Genomic DNA, 25,387 nt, shown 5'->3' on the forward strand with positions numbered 1-25,387 from the left:
TAAGGAAAAAAGCATTTGAGACAGACATAATCAATCACATTCACAGATTTTTATTAGTGACTTCAGTGTTCACATAAGAGTCAATTCAGGATGAATCCCTGGGGAAAAGTGTCCCAATACACCTTCATGTTCAGCTACTGTGTGTGCTGTTGTGCAAATTAAGTAAAGAGCCGCACACTAAACAAACTATTAAATAAATTAGTGACACAGATACATCCTTATACATGTTAACAAAAAAAAAAAAAAGAAGAAAACACAGTGTAACGTTAAGTTTCTTCATCTTTAACACATCAGAACATTTTTTGACACATGGTGAAAACACATTTTGGTACAAAATATTCAACAACATCTCAAATCAACAGAATCCAAATACATGTCATGTACACAGATACTAATGCCTTACGATTGTCTTTATATGCAAGTATAGCACCACTAAGTGGTCGAATTTTAACATTGCAAGTATATAGATAAAAGTCATAATCTAGTGGTGCTAAAGTGGTCAAATTAATCTATATTTCATAGTTACATGGACAAAAATCCCACCAACTCTGTTTTTTATATACAAAATTTGTATTTTTTAACAAATACAATGTGCTTTACAGTTCTCTTAAAACTTTACAAAAATCCTGGCATTAAAATGAATAGTTTAATACGATCAAATTATAACATAAATCAGACAAAAAATTTAAATATATTTAATATTTAAAAAAATAAAAGGTAATATATACTAAAGTGCCTTCCAAGATTATTTTATGATATTAATGTATAACAATAGCATAGATTAACACATTTGACGGATACAATGTTCCCTGATTTACCACGGTAATGCATAAATGAGTAGATATGAATAAAGTAAATACAGCTACAAAAAGAAAACTGCACAAAGCACATCATCTTCTCACAGTTCTCCTGGGTCTCTGAACCTGGATGTTCTGAGGATGCACTACACATTCTTTCTCCTGATAATGATCCAGAAGTCTTCTCCACAAGACACTGCAGCGCAGCAAGTTCTCATTACCTGTCAAAATACCAGAATTAATGCACTGCAATCCAGATATTATGCCTGTTGATAATTACAAACTGCATAATGAAGATAAATCAAAACGAGGTTTATTGTGTCATTATAATGGCATTTGGCTTAATAACCCTGAAACTATTCACACAAACTGCACCAGATTAAGATAAATAATACCCATATTGCTTTGAAATTATTGTTAGGACTGAATAATACTCATTATGCGTAAGAGTAGGGTCAGGAATCGAAAATCGGTCAGGAGACTTGTTATAAAATTAAAATTTTCATTCCTGTGAGCACATTTTAATGTGGTTTTAAACCATTTTAGTACAAGAAGACATGATAGAGAACTCAATTCGGCACTCGCATATGATACATGAATAGTGAATGAGCTCTCTTTCACGTCTTCTTGCGCTTGGATGGGCAAATACACACAAAATTATGTCAAAATATCCCTGTAAACAACGTTGGTTTTGTCTTAAGTGAACGTAAACAGTTGAGAGAGAAAATGCATGTGCATCCGCTCTTAAAGTGACAGCAGCCTAATAAACTGTCTGTCATTAAGCTTAATCAAAGAACAAAAGACAAACACTCTTGACTGAATAACTTCTGTAATTTTAGTAAGAATTAATCTGTATTATTTTTTTTGCAGTGTTATTTTACAGTTGATTTCAATTTCTGAACTTTGTTCAGTTGTATTTATTTGTGCTTTAATTTGCTTATTTGTCCTTTTCTGTTATATATAGCGCTGTAAAAAGCTCTATATAAATAAAAGTGACTTGACATATTGTGTTACTGACTGTATACTTGTCTTTAATAATGTTTGAAATGAATATTAGTCTAGTTTATTAGTTATTATTAGTTGTTCTTTAGGCTGCTGACATTTGTTCATTCATGGTATTCAGCTGCAACATAAAGTTTTGCAAAAAGACTGAACAAATGTTTGATAACAATGTCTGACTTTTTTTTTTTTATCATATTGCAATCTTATAATAATAAGGAATTTTATAAGTAGAATCAGAATTGGAATCGCTAAATGTCAAACGATACCAGACCCCACACAAGAGACAAAAATGACTGTGTTGTGTGCATTATTTTGCGTAATTCAAATAGCAGGTGTAACAGATCAGATTGTATCAGATTCACACATTATTTGTTTCTTCATCAGTAAACTAACCAATGATGCACAGTCCTTCTTGTGCCCTGGTAATGCCCACGTTAACCTGGTGTGGGTCCGTGATGAATCCAAGTCGTTTCATAATCCAGGATTTCGTTGGTTGTCTCTCTATGTCAGACTTTGGACATGAGCGCACAGTTGACATGATGACATATTTCCACTCACTTCCTGTGGCCAAACAAACAAAAGAGAAAAGATCATAAATAATATTGGCTATATATGCCTTAATACAGAAACAAACGATATCAAGTGTAAAAACATTTATAAACACAGCTTAGAAAGTATGAATGCCTTGCTCAATATTTACAATGTTAAAACAAGCTACTTAGTTGTGCCCTACACATTAATTTATGCATACATGCATGCATTTATTTATTTAATGTTCTATCATGGGTCCAGAATGGTCCATTGATGTAAAATGGCATTTGTTAAAAACGTTATTACCTTGACTCCTCATGATGGTGTTGACGGTGATGTCCCTTATACCATTATAGAAAAGGGATTCACTAATGTTCTTAACTTGAGCATTATATGGTGTGAGGATGGCGATGTCCTTCGTCTGTATCCCAGCCTGAGTCAAAAGAATGGCGATCCGCACCTGTTGGAAAAATGATTATAAGTGTTACAGCAAAATGTTTTTTTAATGAATGAATGAATTAACAAATAAATAAATACATTTTAAATAAAAAAAGATAATTTTAATTGGTGGAAAAAGTGGGATTTAAAACATTAAAAATCTTGGCAGAAATAGGTAGGGTACTTTAGACATTTAAATATAATTTATTTATACATTATTTTATTTATCTCTTATCATTTCCCATGTGTCTCTTTTGATATTGTAAGACGAGGTGATCACGTGATGTCTTTTACTTTTTACAGCGCTGATCTAGATCAACAGATATCTGGATATAATTACGTTTTATAAATAATTTTACAGTCTTTAGGATCAATATAGCTTTTTTATTTAAAGTTACGTTCAGTTATATTTATATAGTTTATATATGGGTGATTCTTAGACTATGGGCACTTTTATGTACTTTGGTCATATTTTTAAAAATACATATAATTTTGGACAAAGTCCTCTTTCTTTTTCAAACTAACAATAAAACCTCCTTAAAAACTTTTTACTACCTTTCTATTATGATTTTTTCATACTTTTCCACCTCCTTATAGGTGTCAAAATCACTGTTTTATCCTTGTCGCACACCCAGACTTTTTAACTTCAACAATGAAAATACAGTTTAAAAGTATGACTTATCTGGTAACTATTAATATACCTAAATTAAGCACTAGTAAAATAATTAAAATACATTATAGTATTTAATGTGAGACCACCATCAATATTACTTTTTATACAAACTATAGCTGTCGCACAGTATTGGTGTCATTTCCACCACAACACTGTAATGTCCCTTTAAAAAGTTTGTGTGAAAGATTGTTTAGGTGGTTTCTATGGAAATGTTCAGAGACATCAGAGCACATGTTGGACATGGAGGCAATTTTAAATTTTCATTAAGAACAAAATAAGAAAAATCAAGGTAAATATTGCTTGATCAGTTAATATATTTATTCTATGTCATTTCCAAACATGCTGTACCTTCAAGGGTGTTTTTAAAAAGTTAAAAATTTTAAGTTAAATAAGAGTATTTTGCATACATGAAATGCTAAGTATTAATTCAAAGCTAATCAGTGAAGCTATCTTCCATTTTTTCACAAGAAACTACAGAAATGTCATTTCCACCACACTGCCCTCTGTGGTGGAAATGACAGCATGTGGTGGAAACATGCTGTACCTTCAAGGGTGTTTTTAAAAAGTATTTTTTTTTTAAAGTTAAATAAGAGTATTTTGCATGCATGAAATGCTGAGTATTAATTCAAAGCTGATCAGTGAAGCTATCTTCCATTTTTTCACAAAAAACTACAGAAATGTCATTTCCACCACACTGCCCTCTGTGGTGGAAATGACAGCATGTGGTGGAAATGACATTTATGATTACAAAGTACAATTGATATGGATTGCAAGAGTAGATTGACTTTGTGAATTGAGTTTACTGAGTGTGATGAGTTTAAGAGTTTTTCAAATAAATATTTCTCTAAATATTACTGTTTCTCTACATTCACGTTAATTCATTGTCATTTCCACCACCACCCTGTCATTTCCATCACCACACACATTTTTTAAAAACATTTAAAAAGTTCTCATCACACATTAAAAATGTATCCACAATTTAAGAGATCAAGCTCAACTTAAAATAAAAATTCAAGTTATTTATTTTCTAATAAGCTCTTGCCCAAACCAATATTAAATTTCAGAGTGTGACAGGTGTACAGTTCACCATTTAGTCCTTAGGGCAGTTAATTTATCTCATTGACAAATGTATAATTATTGTACATTGTGGAAAAACTGATAAAACTAGTTACAAAAATGATCTTAGACAATTCTTGAGTGACATAAGTTATTCTGTTTTTAAATAACAGCTGTATATAGAGATGTGGTGGAAATGACATTTGTTCATTCCAGGTCGGAAAAAATGTAAAATATTAACAATTTCTCTTGTAATCTAAGTTTGTCCTCTTACAGACCTTAAAACTAGACAAATTATTTAAACTTATGAGACTGTGTTACGTGACTTTTGAACAAGTTTTTTTTATTCAACTTCACAAGCCTAAAAGTGCCCCTAGTTGAAGAAACGCCCATATACATAAATATTATATATTTATAAATACATCCAATAACGTCCGTTTAGGAGGACAACAACGTCCTGAAATTTGAATGTTGCGCGCGCTTTGAGGAGTCGTCGTCGTCATGTCTCCTAGGAAACTTAACCGACAACACTTGCCGGTTGCCGCCCAACATCACGGTCTGATGAGAATCTGGAAGAAGAGTGTAAATCTAATGCTCACTGCATCAGTTGGAGTTATTAGGCAAGTAAGTTTAATAATATCAGTATTTTTTGTAAAAATAACTGAAGTTACACATAATTTGTTCGTTTATTTGGAAACGGTTGTCATATTGTGTAAGTTTTATTTTGACGCATGCGTTAAAGATGGATGAAACCGCCTGTTGATGTGTCAGGTTAAAATAGTGATTCTACTTTGAGACCATTTTTTATTCATAATGACTATTTTGAATCGCAAGATGGCGCTAATTAACTATTCTAGCTCCTGTTATAGAAACCATGGAGTGAAATGAGAGACAATAGTAGCAACTACTATGTGAAATATCTAAATGAGTGATCATAATGAGCGGTTCTAGTAGGGTTAGTGCTTGGATATTTGAGACTTAGCCCAGACCTTTGAATGTATGAAACCATCTTTTGCTTAAATATCGTAATAATATGCTGTATTTTATGCTATGTAGGAGTATTACATACAGAGGTTTTAGGTGTATGATCTTAGATAATAGTTCCTTCTTTTACTTTCTAAACAAACACATGTATTATACCTGTAGCAACCTACAAAATGAAAGAACCCCCCATATAAACTGCATCATGTATGTAAATTAATAGGCAATAGAGTTTAGTTTGCACTATAGCCCAGATACACTATTTCAGCTTCTAACTTACCACTTCTTCTGCCTCTTCCTCATTTGCCTTTGAATTTTCATTCCCCTGTTCAGTTCTGACCAGCAGACTTTTCTCCTTTCCTTCAACATGACCAAAGACTATGCTTGTTTCCCTTGATTTAGCATGGAAGAGACTTGGTTTGGGTCGAGTTCCGGTTTTTAACTTTCCTGCATAGAACTCCTGAGACGGAAATGCACAGATGCCTTCTTGCTGTAAGAGACAAGATGTGTAAATAAATAAATTATAATTTGAACTAAGTGAAACTATAACAATAGAACTGCTGATGTGTAATCGATTAGATCATTGTATCTTTAATGATCATCTAGATCATTAATATCACTAGATAAAAAAATACTATTGCTAAATAAAAAACAACAGAACCGCCCTTTATAGACACTTAAAGCAAATAAACAACTGAAATAAATGTGTAGATAACATATACAGTGTTAAAGCTATATTCTGATCATTTATTATTACCATTCTGTACTGAGTGTCAAGCATGAGTGCTCTCTCCATGTAACGTTCGAAAAGAGATTTGCTCATTCCCAATCGCTCCACCACATCACAGTGCACGACAGGTTGCAGCTGCATATGATCGCCAAGAAGAACAATCTACAACAAGAAAATAATAGTATAAGAACCCAGTATATAGTAGTAATAGTAATAGTATAAGAGTTGTGGATTCAACTACAGTAATGCATGTTGTAGTCAATGCAAACATAGTGAAAATAGAATACTATCCGTTTTACCCATATTGATGTGAATGTTGATTAAGGTGAAGCCTCCATTAATTTTTAATGTGAGTTATTCAACCAATCCATGCTGCTAATATCCAGGTTTTATTGTTTGTCTAAAAAGAACTTTGGTTTGCATTCATACCTGCTCTGGTTTATGAGCCACTAGAGGAATAAAGGCTTCAGGTTCAGTTGCCATGGCACATTCATCAATGATGATCTGTTTTAAGTCGAGGACTTCAGCTAAGGCAGGGTGTGAGGCTGCAGTGCAAGTGCACAAGATGACATCGTGCTGCAATAATTCGTGTTTTCGAGCCAATTTGAGGGTGTCTTTGTAGCTTTAAAACAAAAAAAGTTTTTGTTTTGCAACTCATGTGAACTTTAATACTTGTGTCCAAACAGTTTCCAACAGCAAGAAACAATAATCAGGAACCAAAAAGAGATATTGAGCCATACATACAGTTTTTTTTCTTCAGGAGTGAGTTTATCTCCTCTTCTGATTTTCAAATCGAATGCTTGTATTTGAGTGGAATATCTGTTGCCATCCTTTCGAATCAGGTGGTGTAATGCAATGGAACTAATAAAACAGCAACAATAAACATGTGTTAATGGAAATCAAGGTTTAAACACACACACACACACACACACACACACACACACACACACAAACACTGATAATTATTATATCCGCCCAAATAAGTGATTAATGGACAATATTTGGGGAATACCTGAGTTCTGTGTTTGGTTTTTCCCCTCTTTTAGAATTGCGTGACAGCTTAAGATTGGAGTCTGGGTAAGGAAACTCCAACATCTCCATCTGACTACTGTAGATTCTGAGAGGTCGAACTTCTTCTCTATGTTTTAGGAGATGACCTGCAACACATTTGAATAACCAGTTAAATTTGCAGTGATCATCGGTCAGGTAATCATGTAACTTCTGCCTCACTAGTGGCATCAAACTGACCAAGGGCCAGATTTACTAACAGCTTATGCCAGCACACACCCTCTTTTGGTGTTAAAAAACTACTGCCAGGATATACTAAAGACACGCAGTGAAAAATTTGCGCTAAAAAGGCGTGGACAGTGTTATTTTGGAGTTTTCCTCTTAGGCGCAAAATTCATGGGAGGAGAGTATTTAAATGAATTACGCAAGGTGATTTACTAAAGTTTGCTCTGGTCAATTTACCGGTGTTTGTGCCATTATTTACTGCCCAAAAAAAGCACGTCTTAAACCAGATGCTAACTGGTAGATTGCGTTGGTTATTATGGAAATTATCTGATTGCGTCTGTGTTCGTGTATGTTGTCAGTAGATCATGCGCAGAACTTTACACTCCCATTGGCGCTTTTTTGGAATTGCACTCTCACGCTAATTTGCCCTGTTTAGTAAATCTGGCCCCAAATGTCATAAATAATCATTGGCTATATGGAATAGCATTCTAGATATTACTATACTGCTTTTACTATTTCTGCAATATTTACAGTACATACTTCTGAATATTCAAAATTCAGAATATTTGAATGACCTACTACTTTTGCCAATATGCAAAACAACCATATTTTTTACACGATTTGTAAAATTTACCTGCTACAACATCAACAGATTTATTTGAAGGGCCACAGTACAGAATAGCTCTCTTCTTCTGTGAATTGGAGGTTGGAAGCTGTTGGATATTCTTGAGCATCCAGTACACAATATGGACACCAACGACAGTTTTTCCAGTCCCTGTGAAAATGCACAACAATAGTATAGCAGGAAAGGACTACAACTTACAATAGCCTTTGTGAAACCAAAGAAGGTCAGAAAACATCTCTCACCTGGTGGTCCTTGGATAAGAGTGAACGGGTTGGTCAGTGCTTCTCTTATAGCTTTACATTGACTGTTGTTTAGATGGGCAAACCCAGAAGGGAGATAATTGTCAATCTCAAATCTGGCTGGGTTCTGCTCCGGATTTGTGCATCCTTTGAGGAGATGTATAGTGTTAAATAAAATTAAACTACATTTGAAGAGATTTTGAAAAGAAAATGGCTCGTACTGTAAGTCACTATAGTTTGAAAGTAATAAACTATCTATACTTTATGTAAATAATATAAAATATAGATAGGCTATGCAAGATGTTACAAAGAGGCATTAAAAGAGAAATTGTAGTACCTCCAGAGTTGATTTTCCTGCCCATGGCAATCGTTTTCACAAGGTTGTTAGCTTTGGTAAGCCTGCTAATTGCATTCTCTTTACGCCTGCAAAGAAGCATAACAATTAATGAAGCTTACATATATTGTTTGAAGATGTGCTCATAATTGAAGGACACACATTAAACTATACCTTGTATAAATATACTCAAAAGAGTAGCTTTAAAATGAATCAGACTGTATTTTTGAACATTTTAGTCAGCTATAGTATAAATGATTTGTAGTCTTACACATCTGGCAGAAGCTTTGTAATCAGCTCCAGAGTAAACCTTGTCTTCTCGCAGAATATCGCTTCTGGAATATTTGTCATGGGCATGTGGTTAATCAGAAAATCGATTCGTAAGTTCTTTGGTTCTTTGGAGTCTGTTTCTTCAACTTCTGTAATTATGCCATGGGCCACCCAAGTGATAGAAGGAACATCCATGAGAGCTTTGCACTGATTGTTTTCCAGAAAGGGACCACTCTGACTTTGGTGAATCCTAGTTCGAATGCAGAGAAAACTTTCCCTCAGGTCACATTCAATAGACCACTGAGATTTCTTGTCAAGAGGGAGAAGAAAAAAACCTTTAAGGTTTTTTTGAGGAGAGGTTTCCCATTTCAAGGCTACATCTTCAATAAGAATGCTCTCATTTTCGGCCACAGCACTGGAGGCTGACTCCATTTCACACAAAGGCTTCCATATTGCCTGATAATCCATGTACGAGTTATATGAATTCCTTGATGAGAGTAACGCATATTTTGAAAAACAATTGATTGGATCTTTCACATGATCCAAACAAATCTCAAATTTTGGATGCACAACAAACAGCTGAATTGCTGGTGTCCATAATCCTCGAGCTGTGGCTGTACCTAGCTGCACCTCGACTGCCTCACCTTGCTTTATTCTCAGCGACAGTTCGGCATAATGCTCAGAGTGCATGGGATCAGATTTTTCTGAACCTTTAGAGTTTCTCAGTCTTTCCGGGAATTGTCTTGTATGGATTGTTGAGCTAACATCAAGCTCCTCAATCAGGGGAATCATTTTGTCCCAGTTTTCTTCTCTAACAGCAGCTGCTAGGCATTTCCAGGACTTTGTAGGGACATAGGCCATGACTGAGTTTGGATTTTGTTGTTTGACTTCTGCATGGATGTGAGGATTGGAGAATGAATATATCCTTCGCACCCATTTCAAGATCATGCATTTGTTTGTTTCATCAAATTCTGGTTGATCTGCCAGCTGAAGATCCCTGTACATAATGTCTAAGTTTTCTGATATAGAGGCCCTGTTAAGTGGGAAGGATACTCTGAAGTTTGACCCTGACTGATTGAGCTCCACAATGTACGCCACCTTCTTTTCACTTTGGGTTGACAGTTTTAATGCAAAATGTAGAGCAGTGGCTTTCTTCTCATATGCTGACTGTTGATCATTTTTCCTGGAAAATTCCATGCAGGACATGTTAATGTCATGAGCTGTGTACCTACTGTTTGTTTTGTCGATCACAGAATGAAGAAGGCGCTGCACAATAACATCTATGTATCTGCGGACTGGAGACGAAGCCCATGTATAGCTGTCAAGATCTAAATCATAGTGCCCAATTCTTGAGACATGTGTTGAGTTTGAGCGTAGAATACTTGCTTTGTAACACAGTCTCCTAAATGCAATAGCAAAAGGGAGAAGTTGGGGGTGAATGTCATCAGTTGCAACAAAGTCAATTATTTTGTAGATATTTTTCTGCTCTGCTGCCATCTTCAGGCATCTCAAAAGTGATTTTAATATAGGGAAGTTTTCAGAATCAAAAATGTCAGCCTGAGGGGTTGGCATGGCTTTGTAGCGAATCAAACCTTGGTTATTCATTTCATGAGACACATGTTCACTCTCATGAGCTTGACTAGAGAAGTGAACAGATAGTGGAATCAAGGAGGCATTTTTGTCAAAAAGGTCAGTAAGCTTTTCAATTTTTGGCCTGTCCTGACATCTCAGTGGAGTTATGTTCCTTGTCGTTTCATCAAACAAAAGGCGTTCAGCAACTGTGTGGTTAAACATGACCATCAGCTCTTCCACCATTTGGTGAGATTGTCGTCTTCCAAGGGTTACGTCCTCATCTGGCGGTTTGTAACACCAGCTTTCCTGTTTCCTGTATCTCCTGTGAACTTGAGCAAAGTTCCATGCTTTCACAAGGCAGATTTCAAGTGGGTCAGTATGCTGACAATTTTTTTCAAGGATGTCCTCAGCTTCATCATAGGAAAACTTCCTCTTGGAGTGAATGATTGACTTGAAGAAAAATCTTCTCTTTATGCAGTTTGTTTTTGCATCTACTTCTATTATCAAGGAGATGGCTCGTCTGTCACGGTTTGGGATTAAACTTAAGAAATTGGCACTCAATTCTTTAGGAAACATGTATATTGGCTCCTTCCCACGTGGATAGAATGTAGTGCACAGCTGTCTTGCATATTTGTCCAGGTCACTGTCTTTAGCCACAAAGCTTGCAACATCAGAAATGTGAACTCCGATTTCATAGTACTCACCTAAATCCCGTACACTGATTGCATCATCAAGGTCTTGTGAATCAGCAGGATCGATGGTGAATGTTGGGAGCATGCAAAAATCTCTTCGTCCATCTTCAAATAAACTGAGACCTTGAAAGTCTTGCATCTGTTTTTTCAAAGATGAAGAAAGTGTCCTCCTCAACTGGAACTCGATTTCGAGTACATTCAATCCATCATCTAGAGTTGTTATTTTTGGAAACACACTCACAACTGTCCCCAAGGGAAAACTGCTATTCTTCCTCCACTGAAGGACTTTGACAACAAAGAGGTATTTTCTACGTGCTTCCTCATTTATTTTGATGAAACTCTTTATATGGCAGTTGTCTGGATTTCGTACAGCAATGTGGTCTGGTTTGTCCTTTGAAAATGGTGTGTAGATTTTGGTGATGCATTTGTTGATAGGTGTCATCATTTGATTGTCATATCTTTCAAGGGTGCAGACAAATTCTTGGACAGTATCTGCACTTTCAAGGATGTTGATTACTTTTCCAATAGGGTGATCTGATTTCTCACTCAGGATCTCCACTGTTACTTTGTCTCCAGGGAATGCATGTCCCATATTCTTTCTACCCTTGATAACGATTCTCAGAGTCGGCTCGTCAAGTGGTACTGCATAACCACACGCATGATTCTCTTTGACTAGCTCACAGTCTTTGTGGATTGTAGAGCTAGTAAACAATTGCTCTTCATCTGCTTCTGTAATCTCGTTGTTCACATTACTGACAAGATGCCCATTGGTAAAAATGGGAAATAAGCCTTCCTCGGTCAATGCAACATTGATGTCTTTGCTCTCATCAAGAAGCTCTTGAAGTATTGGGTCTTCTGTGTCTAGTATTTCAGATGTAGTTGATTCACTATCACTACTCTCTTCATCCTCACTTCTGCAGAGCTCAGATATCTCAAGGAGATCTTGTTTCAAAGAATCCAAGCTAAAGTCATGGGCACTTCCCTTGTTGATGCAGTACTCTATGTAAGATCTCCATAGTCTCCAGCACATACCGAACTGATGGCAAGAAATTGCAGCTGCATCTCCAACAACAATTATTTGGGATTGGGCTCTTGTCATAACAGTATTCAACACTCGCATGTCATTGAAAAACTCGAGACAGGTCCGGTCCGTCTCCAATAGGCTGTCCTTGGTGTGCACAGTTGAAATCACAATGACTCTGAATTGTTTTCCTACAAAATATGGGAAAAGGTAGTATGCTCTTACTGTGAATCATATCCATGAATACTAGAATGTTTGCACATAATCATGGCATAGCGTTACATTTGAGTAATGCATCATCCTTACCTTGCACATTTTCGGCATTCTCCACAGTGAAACGGGGCAGTCTAAGCTGACGCAGTGTTTGCCGTATTTCCAACACCTGAAACACAAAAGAGGCAAAAGCATCTTGTATAAACACATAATTGTATGAATTAGCAGCATGACATTAATAAAAAACATTATATAAATTGGTGAATAGCAATATGTTTGATACCTGTCTGCCTTGAGAAAGGACACAGACTGATTCAGGATCTTTATCACCCCACTCCTGCGGCCATTCCTCCATTATTCCTTGCACAATGTCAACAACACTTAGAATTTGTTCTGGATTGAACCAGGACATGCTTGTTGAATCCAAACAGCATTCTCCTCTTACATGATGGAACTGCAAAGCATGCTGGTGTGGATGAGGAGGCACATCTCCTTTAGCCTTGATCACATCGGTCTTTCCCACATAAAAATGTGTTGACACAAAATCCACAATGTCTTTTGTGGAACGGTAGTTTTCATTGAAAATGATTCGGCTTTGTTTGGCAGCAATGTTATTTTCAGCTTGGTAGTAATAGAAGAGGCGACTGAGCAGGGTATGTTCTGAGCATTTGTCTTGTCTCACAGAGAAGAGCTTGGGTCCCATCTGCATGTGATCTCCTGCTAAAACAACACGTGTATTTTTACCAGCCAAGCCCAATGCCATAAGAGCCTCACACTCCAACATCTGAGAAGCTTCATCAATCAGAATGTGGCTGAAGTAGTTTTCAGGTAGGTTCATGTCATGGAAGAAACGAGCCAGCGCAGTTGTTGTTATGATAATTCTTGTGGAATCTAGAACAGCTTTATCAGGAAACTCAAATTGATTGCCGTCTTTGGATAAATGGCAGTACGGTAGAATGATAGGATCAGTGGATCTGAGATTGCTTTCCATTGCCTTGATTCTCAAAGGTTTGGCTTCGTGATGAACATATTCATGGAAATGACCTCTTATATAAAGATCAGCTGAACTGCATTGGGAAAAAATAGAAAAATAATAGTTGCTGGTACAATTAAACATTTAGAACAATGCATTTGGCAGACATTTTTATGCAAAGGGACATTGCCTTTAAGGTATTAATTTTATCAGCTTATGAATACTCTACTGTTTGAGCTACAGGAATGCAAATGTATTTTAAACAAATGTAGGCCTATATGACAGGTCACTTCCTTGATGAAAAGACCAGCTTATGTTGTGTTTTGGATGTTGGTGTGCCAGTGCCTCCACATGGCTTTTTTAACAATGCTGGTCCACCAGCTATTCCAGAACCAAACAAGCACTAACCAGCATAAATCAGCATTGAATTTCAAGATATTCTGAGTATTCTGTGCCACAGAATTACGATGCCTTACCTGTTTGTGTGTGTGCAAATCAGGATTTTGTTTTGTGGTTGCTGCACAAGAACCTGGGCCATCTTTGCAAGGGTTCGAGTTTTCCCTGTTCCAAAAGGTCCATAGATCAACAAAGGTGGGATACTGCTTCTGTTGTCCGTTATACCCAGGACAAAGTTCATTGCGGCTTGCTGCTTCTCATTTAACTCTTCGGGATCTGACTGGCAAGAAATACAGAAGTTGATGTTTTTCAGATCAGGCAAAACTTTGTCCAAGTCGGGGAGATCATCAATGGCCTTGTGCATCTCACAGAACCATACACGATTTATTTGGAACTGGACTTCCATCTCACATTGCTCTTCATTCTGCAGATTTAGATCAGTGCAGCAGTGTTTGGAAAGCTGTAGATGTACTTGTGTATCAGTGGTAGTGTCTTTCAGAAAGTTAGCCTCATAAATAGGCCCAAGATAATTATCGTTTTTCACGACACGAACAAGAGATCTGATAGCATGTCTTTTCACTATGAAACCTTGAGGGGCATCAGGAGTGAGTGGGTGAGACACAGGCACAGCCGCAAAAAGTTCCCCCATATTAGGCAATTTCAATCCAAACCTGTAATCATACAGTTTATTTTTCAACTGGACAGTCCCTCGTAGATTCAGCCTGAAAATTTTGGGAACAAAGAGAGTACATTAGACTTTTTATAAATTCCAATAATCAGATATTGGATTTAGACCTAAACATATACTCTACCTGGCAAGCAGTTCACCTTCTTCCTTTTCCTCCTGGTACAAAAAGTTGTGCATGCTCTGTTTGTAATTCCCACGATTAATCAAACTGATTGACTGGAGTTCCTTGATGAGTGGGTATCTGTTTAGCAGCTCTCTCTGTGCCTCATCTCTTTCAACAAAAGGAATTACTTCCAGGCTTTCCTCATTCCAGGGCTCAAGATCCCTGGCAGTCTCTGGATTTTCTTGCAGAACCTCAGGTGCTTGGCATGTTCCATTACACTCATCCTCTCCAACTCTGACCTTGAGTTTTTGCCGCAGTACGGGTCTCGTATTGAAGTCAAACACTACCCACTGCTCATACAGGCCTGGTTGGTCAGATTTGAAGGACACTGGAATTTCATACACTGCAGAAACAATTTACAGTCATTGTTATTGAATAATGAATTAATAAGTAAGGTTTCTTTCTGGGTTTTGTAAGAAACATTCAATCTTCACCTTCAGTATTCTTTTTAAACCAAGCACTAGTGGAATATGTCAGTTCCTCATGGGGGTATTTGCTGAGGCTGAATTTCGCCCCCTGTTCCCGTCTGAGTAAAGCGATCACTTCTAGAGGTTCCTGAAAGGAATTTAAATCAAATTGAGATTACAGATCAATTTCTAGCTACAGATGTGGCTATCCAACACTACCAACATTGCATATTTTTACTTTACTTTAATCCTCAAAATAACCCAGTTGAAACTGAAAAAAAATGCAAAATGTATTTGAAATACATTTATTTTATGCTAAGTATACTACAAATACATTTCCATATGTACTTAATATAAATGCCCTGCAATTGTACTTTTCATATACTGGTCTTTACCAGTAATCTGCTAATTTTTAGAACAACTAATTTTGTACTTAAAGGGATAGTTCACTTTGAAATTAATTTTTGATATGTTTTAGCTTACCTCAAGGGCATCCAAGATGTAGGTGTCTTTGTTTCCGCAGTAGTTTCAATTTTGATATTTTTAGGTCAAACCGTTCTTGTCTGTCAGTCATATAATGCAGGTCGATGGTCACTGGCTCAAAACACAAGCACAGAGTCCAAATTAAAACAATTCCCCATCGTCCAAATTAAACAATTCCCCATCATAAGTACACATTGATGGCCTAAGACACGAAACGAGCGGTTTGTGTGAGAAAACGAACAGTATTTATATCGTTGTTATCTCTTGAAAACAGCACACGTCCAAATGATCTGACGGCGCAGGCGGGTATAGATATATACATAGATGTCGCCTTGGCTACGGTTTCGTTCCAATGAACTGTGCTGGACGTGTGCTGTTTTCAAGAGATAACAACGATATAAATACTGTTCGTTTTCTCACACAAACTGCCCGTTTCGTGTCTGAGGCCATCAATGTGTACTTATGATGGGAAATTGTTTCATTTGGACGATGGGGAATTGTTTTAATTTGGACTCTGTGCTTGTGTTTTGAGCCAGTGACCATCGACCTGCATTATATGACTGACAGACAAGAACGGTTTGACCTAAAAATATCAAAATTGAAACTACTGCGGAAACAAAGACACCTACATCTTGGATGCCCTTGAGGTAAGCTAAAACATATCAAAAATTAATTTCAAAGTGAACTATCCCTTTAATGCACTTTAGTCCGGAAATAGTGGTGAGGTCCAACTAAAGATATACTCATGTACATTTAATTGCGCTTAAGTGGAACTATTGTAACTATACTTTAGGCACACTTTAAATATCTTGCATTTAAAGATATTATACAGAGATCATATTATCCTTACTAAGAGTAATATTAAAACACATTTTTTAAGTTGAAATTACTTATACAGCTTAGTTGATTGTACTTATAATTTTTAGGCAGCAACTTTTTTTTTTTACAGTTTTCAGTTTGGCAGATTACAGAGCTGTTTATATAATCCCAAAAAAATGGATTATGCATTATTACACATTTATCCCACACAACATATAGACTTGGTTATAAAAACTAACAACTTTATCAAGAGCCTATTAACTTTTGCAAGAATGCCTTGAATCTTTTTCTCTTTTTTTTTCATAATGATAAGGTATTTCTCAGGGTTCGTTGATCATTTAGCTGATCAATAGGCACAAAACACTGCTTTGAACCCCACAATTCCTAAAAAACCAAGAGAAAATATTGTAGTATCATTAGTTAATGCACAAACCTTAGAAATAATGGTAAAACTCCATGTACACTGTATTCCCTTTTTCCTTAAATAGACACTGTCTAAATCTGGGTCGCAGGTGATAGAAACATCAGGAAGGGTGTCGCTGACCTGCAGGAATATTAATTCAATCAGTGTTTATGATGTTGTAAAAAGCACATATGTACAGTAATAATCAAGCTTTGGTTTTAAATATATGCTAAATAATTTAGCATCAGCCAATGAAATAAAATCGTTAGCATTGTGCCACTAATGACATTATACATGGTTCATTACTGTATGGCCCACTTACAATAATTTTCTTGTTGTCGCTGTGCCTGTATTCCTCCAAAAGAATGTCCTGATAGGACAGCAATCCCAGCTCGGCTGCATCCCTGGCTTTTTTCCGTGTAGCCTTGATTCTTTTTTGCCATTCATGGAGTTCCTCTCGACTGTGTGCCTTTGTGCAATTATCCCCATACTCGCATATCAGGGATCTATGGGAGGACATTTTATTGGCTTCGTTATGTATAGGCTGCAACGGAACTGAATCAACACTGAACTGACTACAATGACACTTTTTTCTTTATAGAGCTGCATTACAGTCGATTTGAACTATGTTTGCACCATTGAATCATTATTTGCCTGTTGATCACTGTAAACTGATGAATGTTTGCACTGTATTTTTATTTCCTTTTTATTCTAAGCTGTTTTAATTATTCTTATTTCTTTTTATTCTCTTGATCCTCCTTTTTATTCTAAACTGAACTCAAATGGCACTGAGAATTGGGTAAGAGAGATGAAACCCTGCTGATGGCCTGGGTCTGTGGTGGAGTAGTGAGTTTGACGTGATTAAACTCGAGGTTCTGTGGGGTGCGATGACTGGACTGGACTGGATTGACTCCATTCCTAGAGCTTCCGAACAAATGGGTTTTTGGGGTGCGGACTGATGAGGCAATGAACCCGAGGTTACCCTTTGAGTCAGTCCTAGAGCTCCTCCTGTCCGATTTTAGGGAAAAATCTGGTCCATTGGGGACGTCCAATAGATTTTTTGGGCGCGTCGAAAGAACACCACAGACACAGTACAATCCACATGGGATAATCTCACAGTATAACAAGCAGCTGCGCAAAATATGATACACCGGTGTTTTGCCTGATGAGAAGTTTTTTTATGTATAATCTTATTACTCTTTTAATTCTTTTTATAACTGTATGTCCGACTGATTGCAGTGCATTCTAAACTGAACTCAAATGGCACTGAGAATTGGGTAAGAGACAAACATAAATTACTTAATTGTGGAACTTGAGAGATGAAACCATGCTGATGGCCTGGGTCTGTGGTGGAGTAGCGAGTTTGACCATAGCCAGTAAAAGAAATGGACACATCGACCCCATTGGATTCAATGGAGAAAAGTGAAGTCAATTAGAAGCTCTCTCTTCCTGATGGCTGAGCGACTGCGCAGACTCAAACTGAGCTTGACGACGTAGATGTGACGTGAGCAACCCGTCTGTCTTCTAGTAGCTGTGCCGAGAGAAATCTAAATCATTCCCTCCCGAATCTCACAGAGACGGAGAGTGTGAGTAGGAGGTGTCCATGAGCTAGGAGCAGGAGAAACTTTTGCTAAGTATTCTGATTAATTACTTTGTCATTTTGCCTCCACGTCCCCCCGATTGCCCGTGAGCTTCTCCTCCTGTCCATACGGTAATCTCTCTACTGTGCGACAGAGAGTCGCGTGGTTATGACGCAATCATTAGTAGGCATGGGCCGGTATAAGATTCTGACGGTATGATAACCTTGGATAAAAATATCACGGTATCACGGTATTGTAATTACTGCTTTACAATGTTATATTTAAATGTCTGGGTAAAAAAACAACTCTTTTTTTTCCAACTGAACACAGTATATTTTATTTTAGGAAACATATAGAACATTTTCATTAGTTTTAAAAAAACAGGTTTCTCCACAGTTTGAAAAGGCATCATGTCTTTTGCAATAAAGTATGCCACCGCACTGTTCAGGTCCTTTGCAGCCTTGGATGTGGGTGCATAAGCAAGCTGTTTCTCAAAAGTTTCTTGGATTGTTGGCTGACCTGCAGCTTTTGAGGAGGATGGTCCTTTGCTGCTGAAGCCACAGCTGCTCTACAAAGAAGAAAAACAAAGACTGACATGTTAAATTTAAGCTAAATCTGTAACTAGTCTTTTTTTTTCACTTCATCTTTTAATCAGTATACTTTTAAAAATAGATGCGATGTGGTAATTTACTAGATTTAACAAAAACAATTACATTAATTTTTTTTGTGTGTAAAAACAAATAGTACTGCTAAAAATATCAAAATAATGTTCTAAAATAAATTTTAATTTCAGTGTTGATGCATATTAACCTTTTACAGTCTATGATATTAACGCAGAGAGTGCGAGTGTACTGCACACATACACACACACACACACACACACACAGTCTCATCAGTTCACGAACACTCAAAGACACGTGAGAGCCAGCGAGGATTTTTTATTTTTTTTTAATGGCGTGATTTTGAAAAGATGTTAACGTGGCAGAAGGCTTAAAAGCAAAGACGTGAATTCACTTAATTGTTGTACTAATGTTCAATCACAGAAACGTAACGTTAGTACATATAGTCTGCTATTCCCCACTCTGTAAAGTAACGTGCAAGAGGAAATTAGTTGATGTTAGCTAATGTTTATTAATTAGCCGTGTTATCTGACTCGGTAACTTAGATGTTTGCAAAAGTTCATTTCAAGACAGCTTTAAGTTAACAACTCACCTTGAATTTAGCGAAGAGTGCTGGATGGTGCTCCCGTAGATGAGAAATCATATTTGATGTATTGCCTCCTTTAGCAGCGACTCTTTTTAAACATGATTTGCATGTCGGTTGACTTTCCTCTTCCAAGCCGTGGCCGTCAGAATTTTTCCGGTACCCAAAAAAATCCCACACCGCTGACTTGGTCTTTTTTGATGGGGGGAAAAGTTGTGGGGGTTCACCTCCTTCGCCATCCTGAACTTAAATTACTGCTGAGTGAGTCTCACTGACTGCGGATCACGTGCACAATCACATACACGCGCCTGCCAGCAGTAACCGGTGGGGGAGGGGCTGCATTGTTTTCGCTGCAGGTACGCACACACACAATCTAGTAGGGAGTCCTGCGCTTTCACTTTGACGACACAAAAAAATGCACATATCGTAGGAACGGTATAACTTTTTTTGTTTGCGGTTTTGAAACCGTGACTTTTTCAAACCACGGTAAACCTTGAAACCGGTTATCATCCAGCCTATTTTTTACAAAAACTGCTTCTACGGGGCCATAACGTAAGATACAAGGTAATGGAGCCTTTTATACATTTTCGTGTTTCTTTAGAAATAAATAATGGACAAATGGAGTCTTTAAACACCTCAGATGTAAAGTTATTCGCTGTCAAAGTGACGCCAAAATGAATGGGAGTCAATGGAATGCTAACAATGGCGGCGCCCAGGGAAGCTTCAGTTTTTTCTGAAAGATTACCCCCTTGAGTTTGACGTGATTAAACTCAAGGTTCTCTGGGGTGCGGACTGGATCGACTCCATTCCTAGAGCTTCCGAACAAATGGGTTTTTGGGGTGTGGACTGATGAGGCAGTGAACCCGAGGTTATCCCGAGAGTCCTTGAGCTCCTCCTGTCCGATTTTGGTGGAAAATCGGGTCCATCGGAGACATCCAATAGATTTCTTAGATGTGTCAAAAGAACACCACAGACACAGTGTAATCACCATGGGAAAATCTCAGAGTAAAACTGGGAGTTGTGAAAAATATGATACACCGGTGTTTTGCCAGATGAGAAGTTTATCTATGTATCATCTTTTTACTCTTTTAATTTCTTTTATAACTGTTTTAATTTTCCTTGCTTTTATTTTGTGATTATTTTAATTCCTTTCTGTAAAGCACTTTGAATTACCATTGTGTATGAAATGTGCTATATAAATAAACTTGCCTTGCCTTGCCTAAAGCTGCTTTGAAACAATGTATAAAGCGCTATAAAATAAAGGTGACTTGACTGCTTTGACTTACCTTTCACACAATTTCAGGTCCTTGTATGTTGGTGGCGGATCACGGTACTTCCATTGCAGAGAAGTATCTTCAAAGATCAGTCTCCTGTGCTTCACCGTGAAACAATGGTTCATGAATTCCTCATCGCCTCGGAAGTGTTCCTGACATAATGTGCAGCTTCCTTTCTCTTGAGGCTTTGACTGCAGTGTCCTTAGGTTTCGTTTTATCAGATTCACAAGCTGAGGAATTGTCAGATTTAAATCCTTCATGACGTTCCACACCGATGCTTCCTCTGGGCACCTAGCAAAGGAACATCTACTTCCATGTGTTGAGCATCCACGTTCTTCAGTGTAGTTCCAGCAAACAACATACTTATTAGGTCTGGGAAAGTCTGGCAGGGGAGCAACTGGCCTCCACACTGAATTGGGACATTTCCGCCGGACCAGTAAGATGTTTTCTGAGCACTTATGGAAGATCTTGTTAAGGGAGTATGAAATCGCACGGTGTTTTATACAGCACTTCTTACATCCCACACACAGATTGAACGTCTCTTGTAATATTTGAAGGTTATGATGATTTCCTACAGGAGCCATGACTCAGAGGGCATGAAATTCCTGTGAAAAGAAATAATTTGTAATTAGAATAAGATCCATTTACTATGGAAAGCGCGTTTCCGCCACAGAATAAAACATTTTAAAAGATAATTACAACTTTTTATCTCACAATCTCGCAATTCTGACTTTATTTCTCAGAGTTGCGAGATATAAACTTGCAATTGCGAGTTATAGTCCAATTCTAAGGGAAAAAAAACTTTTTTCCTCAAAATTGCGAGTTTATATCTCACAATTCTGACTTTATAACATGCAATTAAAAAAAAAAAGTCAGAATTGGGAGATAAAAAGTCGCAATTACCTTTTTTTTTTTTTTTTTCTGTGGCATAATTTTATGTGAGTATAGGAGACCATAAGTCTGAGTGGACATCCATGACATGCGGAGTCCCTCAAGGCTCAATTCTTGCGCCACTCCTGTTCAACCTGTATATGCTCCCAATGAGCCAAATAATGAGAAAGAACCAAATTGCTTATCACAGCTATGCAGACGACACACAGATCTACTTAGCCCTATCGCCTAATGATTACAGCCCCATTGACTCCCTGTGCCAGTGCATCGATGAAGTCAACAGTTGGATGTGTCAAAACTTTCTTCAGTTAAACAAAGACAAAACTGAAGTCATTGAGTTTGGAAACAAAGATGAAGTTCTCAAGGTGAACGCATACCTTCACTCTAGGGGTCAAACAACTAAAAATCAAGTCAGGAATCTTGGTGTGACACTAGAGTCAGACCTTAGTTTCAGTAGTCATGTCAAAGCAATAACTAAATCAGCATACTATCATCTGAAAAATATTGCAAGAATTAGATGCTTTGTTTCCAGACAAGACTTAGAGAAACTTGTGCATGCTTTCATCACCAGCAGGGTGGATTACTGTAATGGACTCCTCACTGGCCTTCCCAAAAAGACCATAAGACAGTTGCAGCTCATACAGAACGCTGAGCAGAACCAGAACATATGAACACATCACACCAGTCCTCAGGTCTTTACACTGGCTCCCAGTTAAATTTAGGATTGATTTTAAAGTATTATTACTGGTATATAAATCACTCAATGGCCTAGGACCTCAATACATTGCAGATATGCTCACTGAATATAAACCCAACAGATCACTCAGATCATTAGGATCATATCAGCTAGAAATACCAAGGGTTCACTCAAAGCATGGCAAGTCTGCTTTTAGCTATTATGCCAGCCGCAGCTGGAACCAGCTTCCAGAGGAGATCAGACGTGCTCCTACAGTAGTCACTTTCAAATCCAGACTCAAAACACTTCTGTTTAGCTGTGCATTTACTGAATGAGCACTGTGCCGCTGTTCGTCCGACTGTTTGTACTGTACTGTATTTTTTTTTTTTAACTGTTTTAATTATTCTTATTTCTTGTTATTATTTTAATTTCTTTTATGTAAAGCACTTTGAATTGCCATTGTGTATGAAATGTGCTATATAAATAAACTTGCCTTGCCTTGCCATAAACAACCTTCCATAATTTTCACCTTTTTTTTGTTTTAAATGCTGAAATATTACGCATTCTAATTTTGATTAACTTTTACTTCCTTCTACATTAACATCAGTTGTGAGGAACATATCTTTACACACAGTAATTCACATCTATAAAAACGATGTGGTAGTTAAAAATTATTAGCCTGCCAACACAAAGTTTATGATAAATGTAAAAACAAATACTGAATAAGTGCAGTTTATGACAATAATTTCTCCACAGAACAATTTCTTATTTGTATTTAAGGTTATAAGCTGCTGATTAAACTAAACACCTTATAACAGTAATTTACATTTAATCGTTTAGCAACAGATGCTTTCCGGTCACCTCCTCTTAAAGGAACAGTTCAGTTCTGTAATGTTTTACTCACTCTCATGCTGAGTACGGCTTGCTTTCTTCCGTGTTTAGCAGAGTGAGAGACTCAGTCACCATTCACTGTTGCTGTAAATGGTGACTGAAGCTGCCATTCGTTTGAGTGCCACGGATGATATTTTTCACAAAGCTTCATGAATTGTTTTCCACTAAATAATAGGCCAAACGGTTCACAAAAGAATCAGGTAACATGAACTAGTAATGCATAGAATCATCTTACCTTCATATAAAAGGTTTTCTGATACGCCACAATCTTCCTGTAACACTGGATGTTTCAACCACTCAGTCATGGGTATCTTCCTGCTAGAGGCGTTTAAGCAATTTATATAGATGTTGCTGAGTGACGCTGGCTAAGCCACTCCCTTCTAGAATTACAGAATAAGTTTCCATTTCCAGGACAGTGTGTTTGTGCGTAACAGTGCAAATTCAGCTTTAGCTTTCAGTTTCACTACTGATGAAAACAACATGAAGCATTAGCTTAGGGTTTACAGAATCACAAACAAACAGCTCTCAAAGTCAGTTGTAATGGGTATAAAATGTATGTAGATATTATAAATATGTTTTTTGCTGTTAAAAAATAATGTTTGTGTGTAATGTGCATTTTTAAACCATGAAGTAAGCACACATTAGACATGTTTTCCACATTGCACAAGCTTATTTGTTTCACAAAATATTTCTGACTGGAACTTATCTTGCAATATACTGACCATTCTTTTTCCCGTATTTAAAATGTTTCTTTTAACAAGGACCTTATGATGAAAGAAAATAAGGACTATATACACACTCTCATTAAAGGAGAGCTTGTTATGTGGGGAACACTTTTAAATGCAAAGCTAAATAACTTTTTTTGTTATTTGTGTTGAAGTGTTGTGTTGTTATAGTGCTGAAGTTGATAAGATCGAATTGAAATGAGGTTTCAAATGCTGAGTTGTCAAATTTAGAAAAAAAAAAATAGATGGCTGAAAAAGAAACTATCTTGGCTGATAGATTTGGCTGGAATTGAAACTAAACCACTAAGAACTTTGATATGTGGTGTTGTTTACATGTGAAACATGCTTACATCTGTGAAAACTGAACAAAGTTAAACAGTTACCGACTAGACCAGTACACAAACTATTAAACACAACAGCTGAGTGAAACTGCTTTAATTGTCCCTTGAAGACTGACATCATATGCAGGAGTGTTAATATTTATGTTTCTACCACCTGACCTGACCACTCCCTTTTAAATGCCATATTATACAAGGTTATGTAAATGTTTCCACAAACAAAACAGGTTAATGTGCTGATTAAAGTACGTGTCTGTTTAACCCATGATTCTGCCTCTGATTAAGGGCCCAGGAATGTCATAATTGTGTTTACTTTTAAAAGTGCTTTCAGGTCCACCTGCCTCACAAGAAACCAGGACACACACACACACACACACACACACACACACACACACACACGTTGCTTAACTCATCTAAATGGGGACATTCCATAATAGTTTTTATACTGTACAAACTGTATATTATCTCCCCTTACACTAACCCTAAACCTACCCATCACACACACACACACACACACTACCCCTACCCCTAAATCTACCCATCACACACACACACTACCCCTACCCATCTCACACACACACACACACACACACACACACACACACACACACACTAACCCTACCCCTAAACCTACTCATCACACACACACACACACACACACTAACCATTCCCCTAAACCCACCCATTTCTCTCACACACACACACACACACACACACACACACACACACACACACACACACACACACACACACACACACACACACACACACACACACACACACACTCTAGCCCTACCCCTAAACCTAGCCATCTCTCACACACACACACACACACACACACACACACTAACCCTACCCCTAAACCCATCACACGTGCACACAAAAATTTCTGCATTTTTACATAAAAAAAAAAAAAACTTTACTTTATTTTTATACCAGATTTACAAATAAGGACGTCCCTAAATTGAGGTTTTTGGAGATTTTGGTCACTTCTGGGTAAATATAGTTAAGTACACACACAGTAATATATTTTCTAGGCCTGCTGCACTGTGTGTGTGCACTAATATTAG

The 25,387-nt window shown here is 37.2% G+C and overlaps 2 protein-coding genes across 2 annotated transcripts in view; one reads left to right on the forward strand and one right to left on the reverse strand.

The window, feature by feature from the left end:
• The window catches only part of kif5ab (kinesin family member 5A, b), a 581,587-nt gene that overhangs the window by 140,767 nt on the left and 415,433 nt on the right, over positions 1-25,387 (forward strand). The gene's annotated exons all lie outside the window — the stretch shown is intronic.
• On the reverse strand, positions 29-23,569 carry helz2a (helicase with zinc finger 2a). Its single transcript, XM_079884090.1, has 21 exons — positions 23,490-23,569; positions 20,809-21,401; positions 17,062-17,245; positions 16,770-16,880; positions 15,062-15,182; positions 14,589-14,970; positions 13,857-14,498; positions 12,691-13,474; positions 12,501-12,576; positions 8,911-12,385; positions 8,643-8,728; positions 8,309-8,452; positions 8,076-8,216; positions 7,221-7,365; positions 6,953-7,069; positions 6,638-6,830; positions 6,236-6,370; positions 5,759-5,968; positions 2,637-2,790; positions 2,193-2,360; positions 29-1,018 (listed from the first exon to the last, which is right to left on the reverse strand). The coding sequence occupies exons 2-21, from the start codon at positions 21,378-21,380 to the stop codon at positions 891-893; spliced, it is 7,968 nt and encodes a 2,655-aa protein (XP_079740216.1). The 5' UTR covers positions 21,381-21,401; positions 23,490-23,569; the 3' UTR covers positions 29-890.

This window comes from Squalius cephalus, assembly GCF_949319135.1.
Source record: "Squalius cephalus genome assembly, chromosome: 10".
Taxonomy (NCBI): domain Eukaryota; kingdom Metazoa; phylum Chordata; class Actinopteri; order Cypriniformes; family Leuciscidae; genus Squalius; species Squalius cephalus.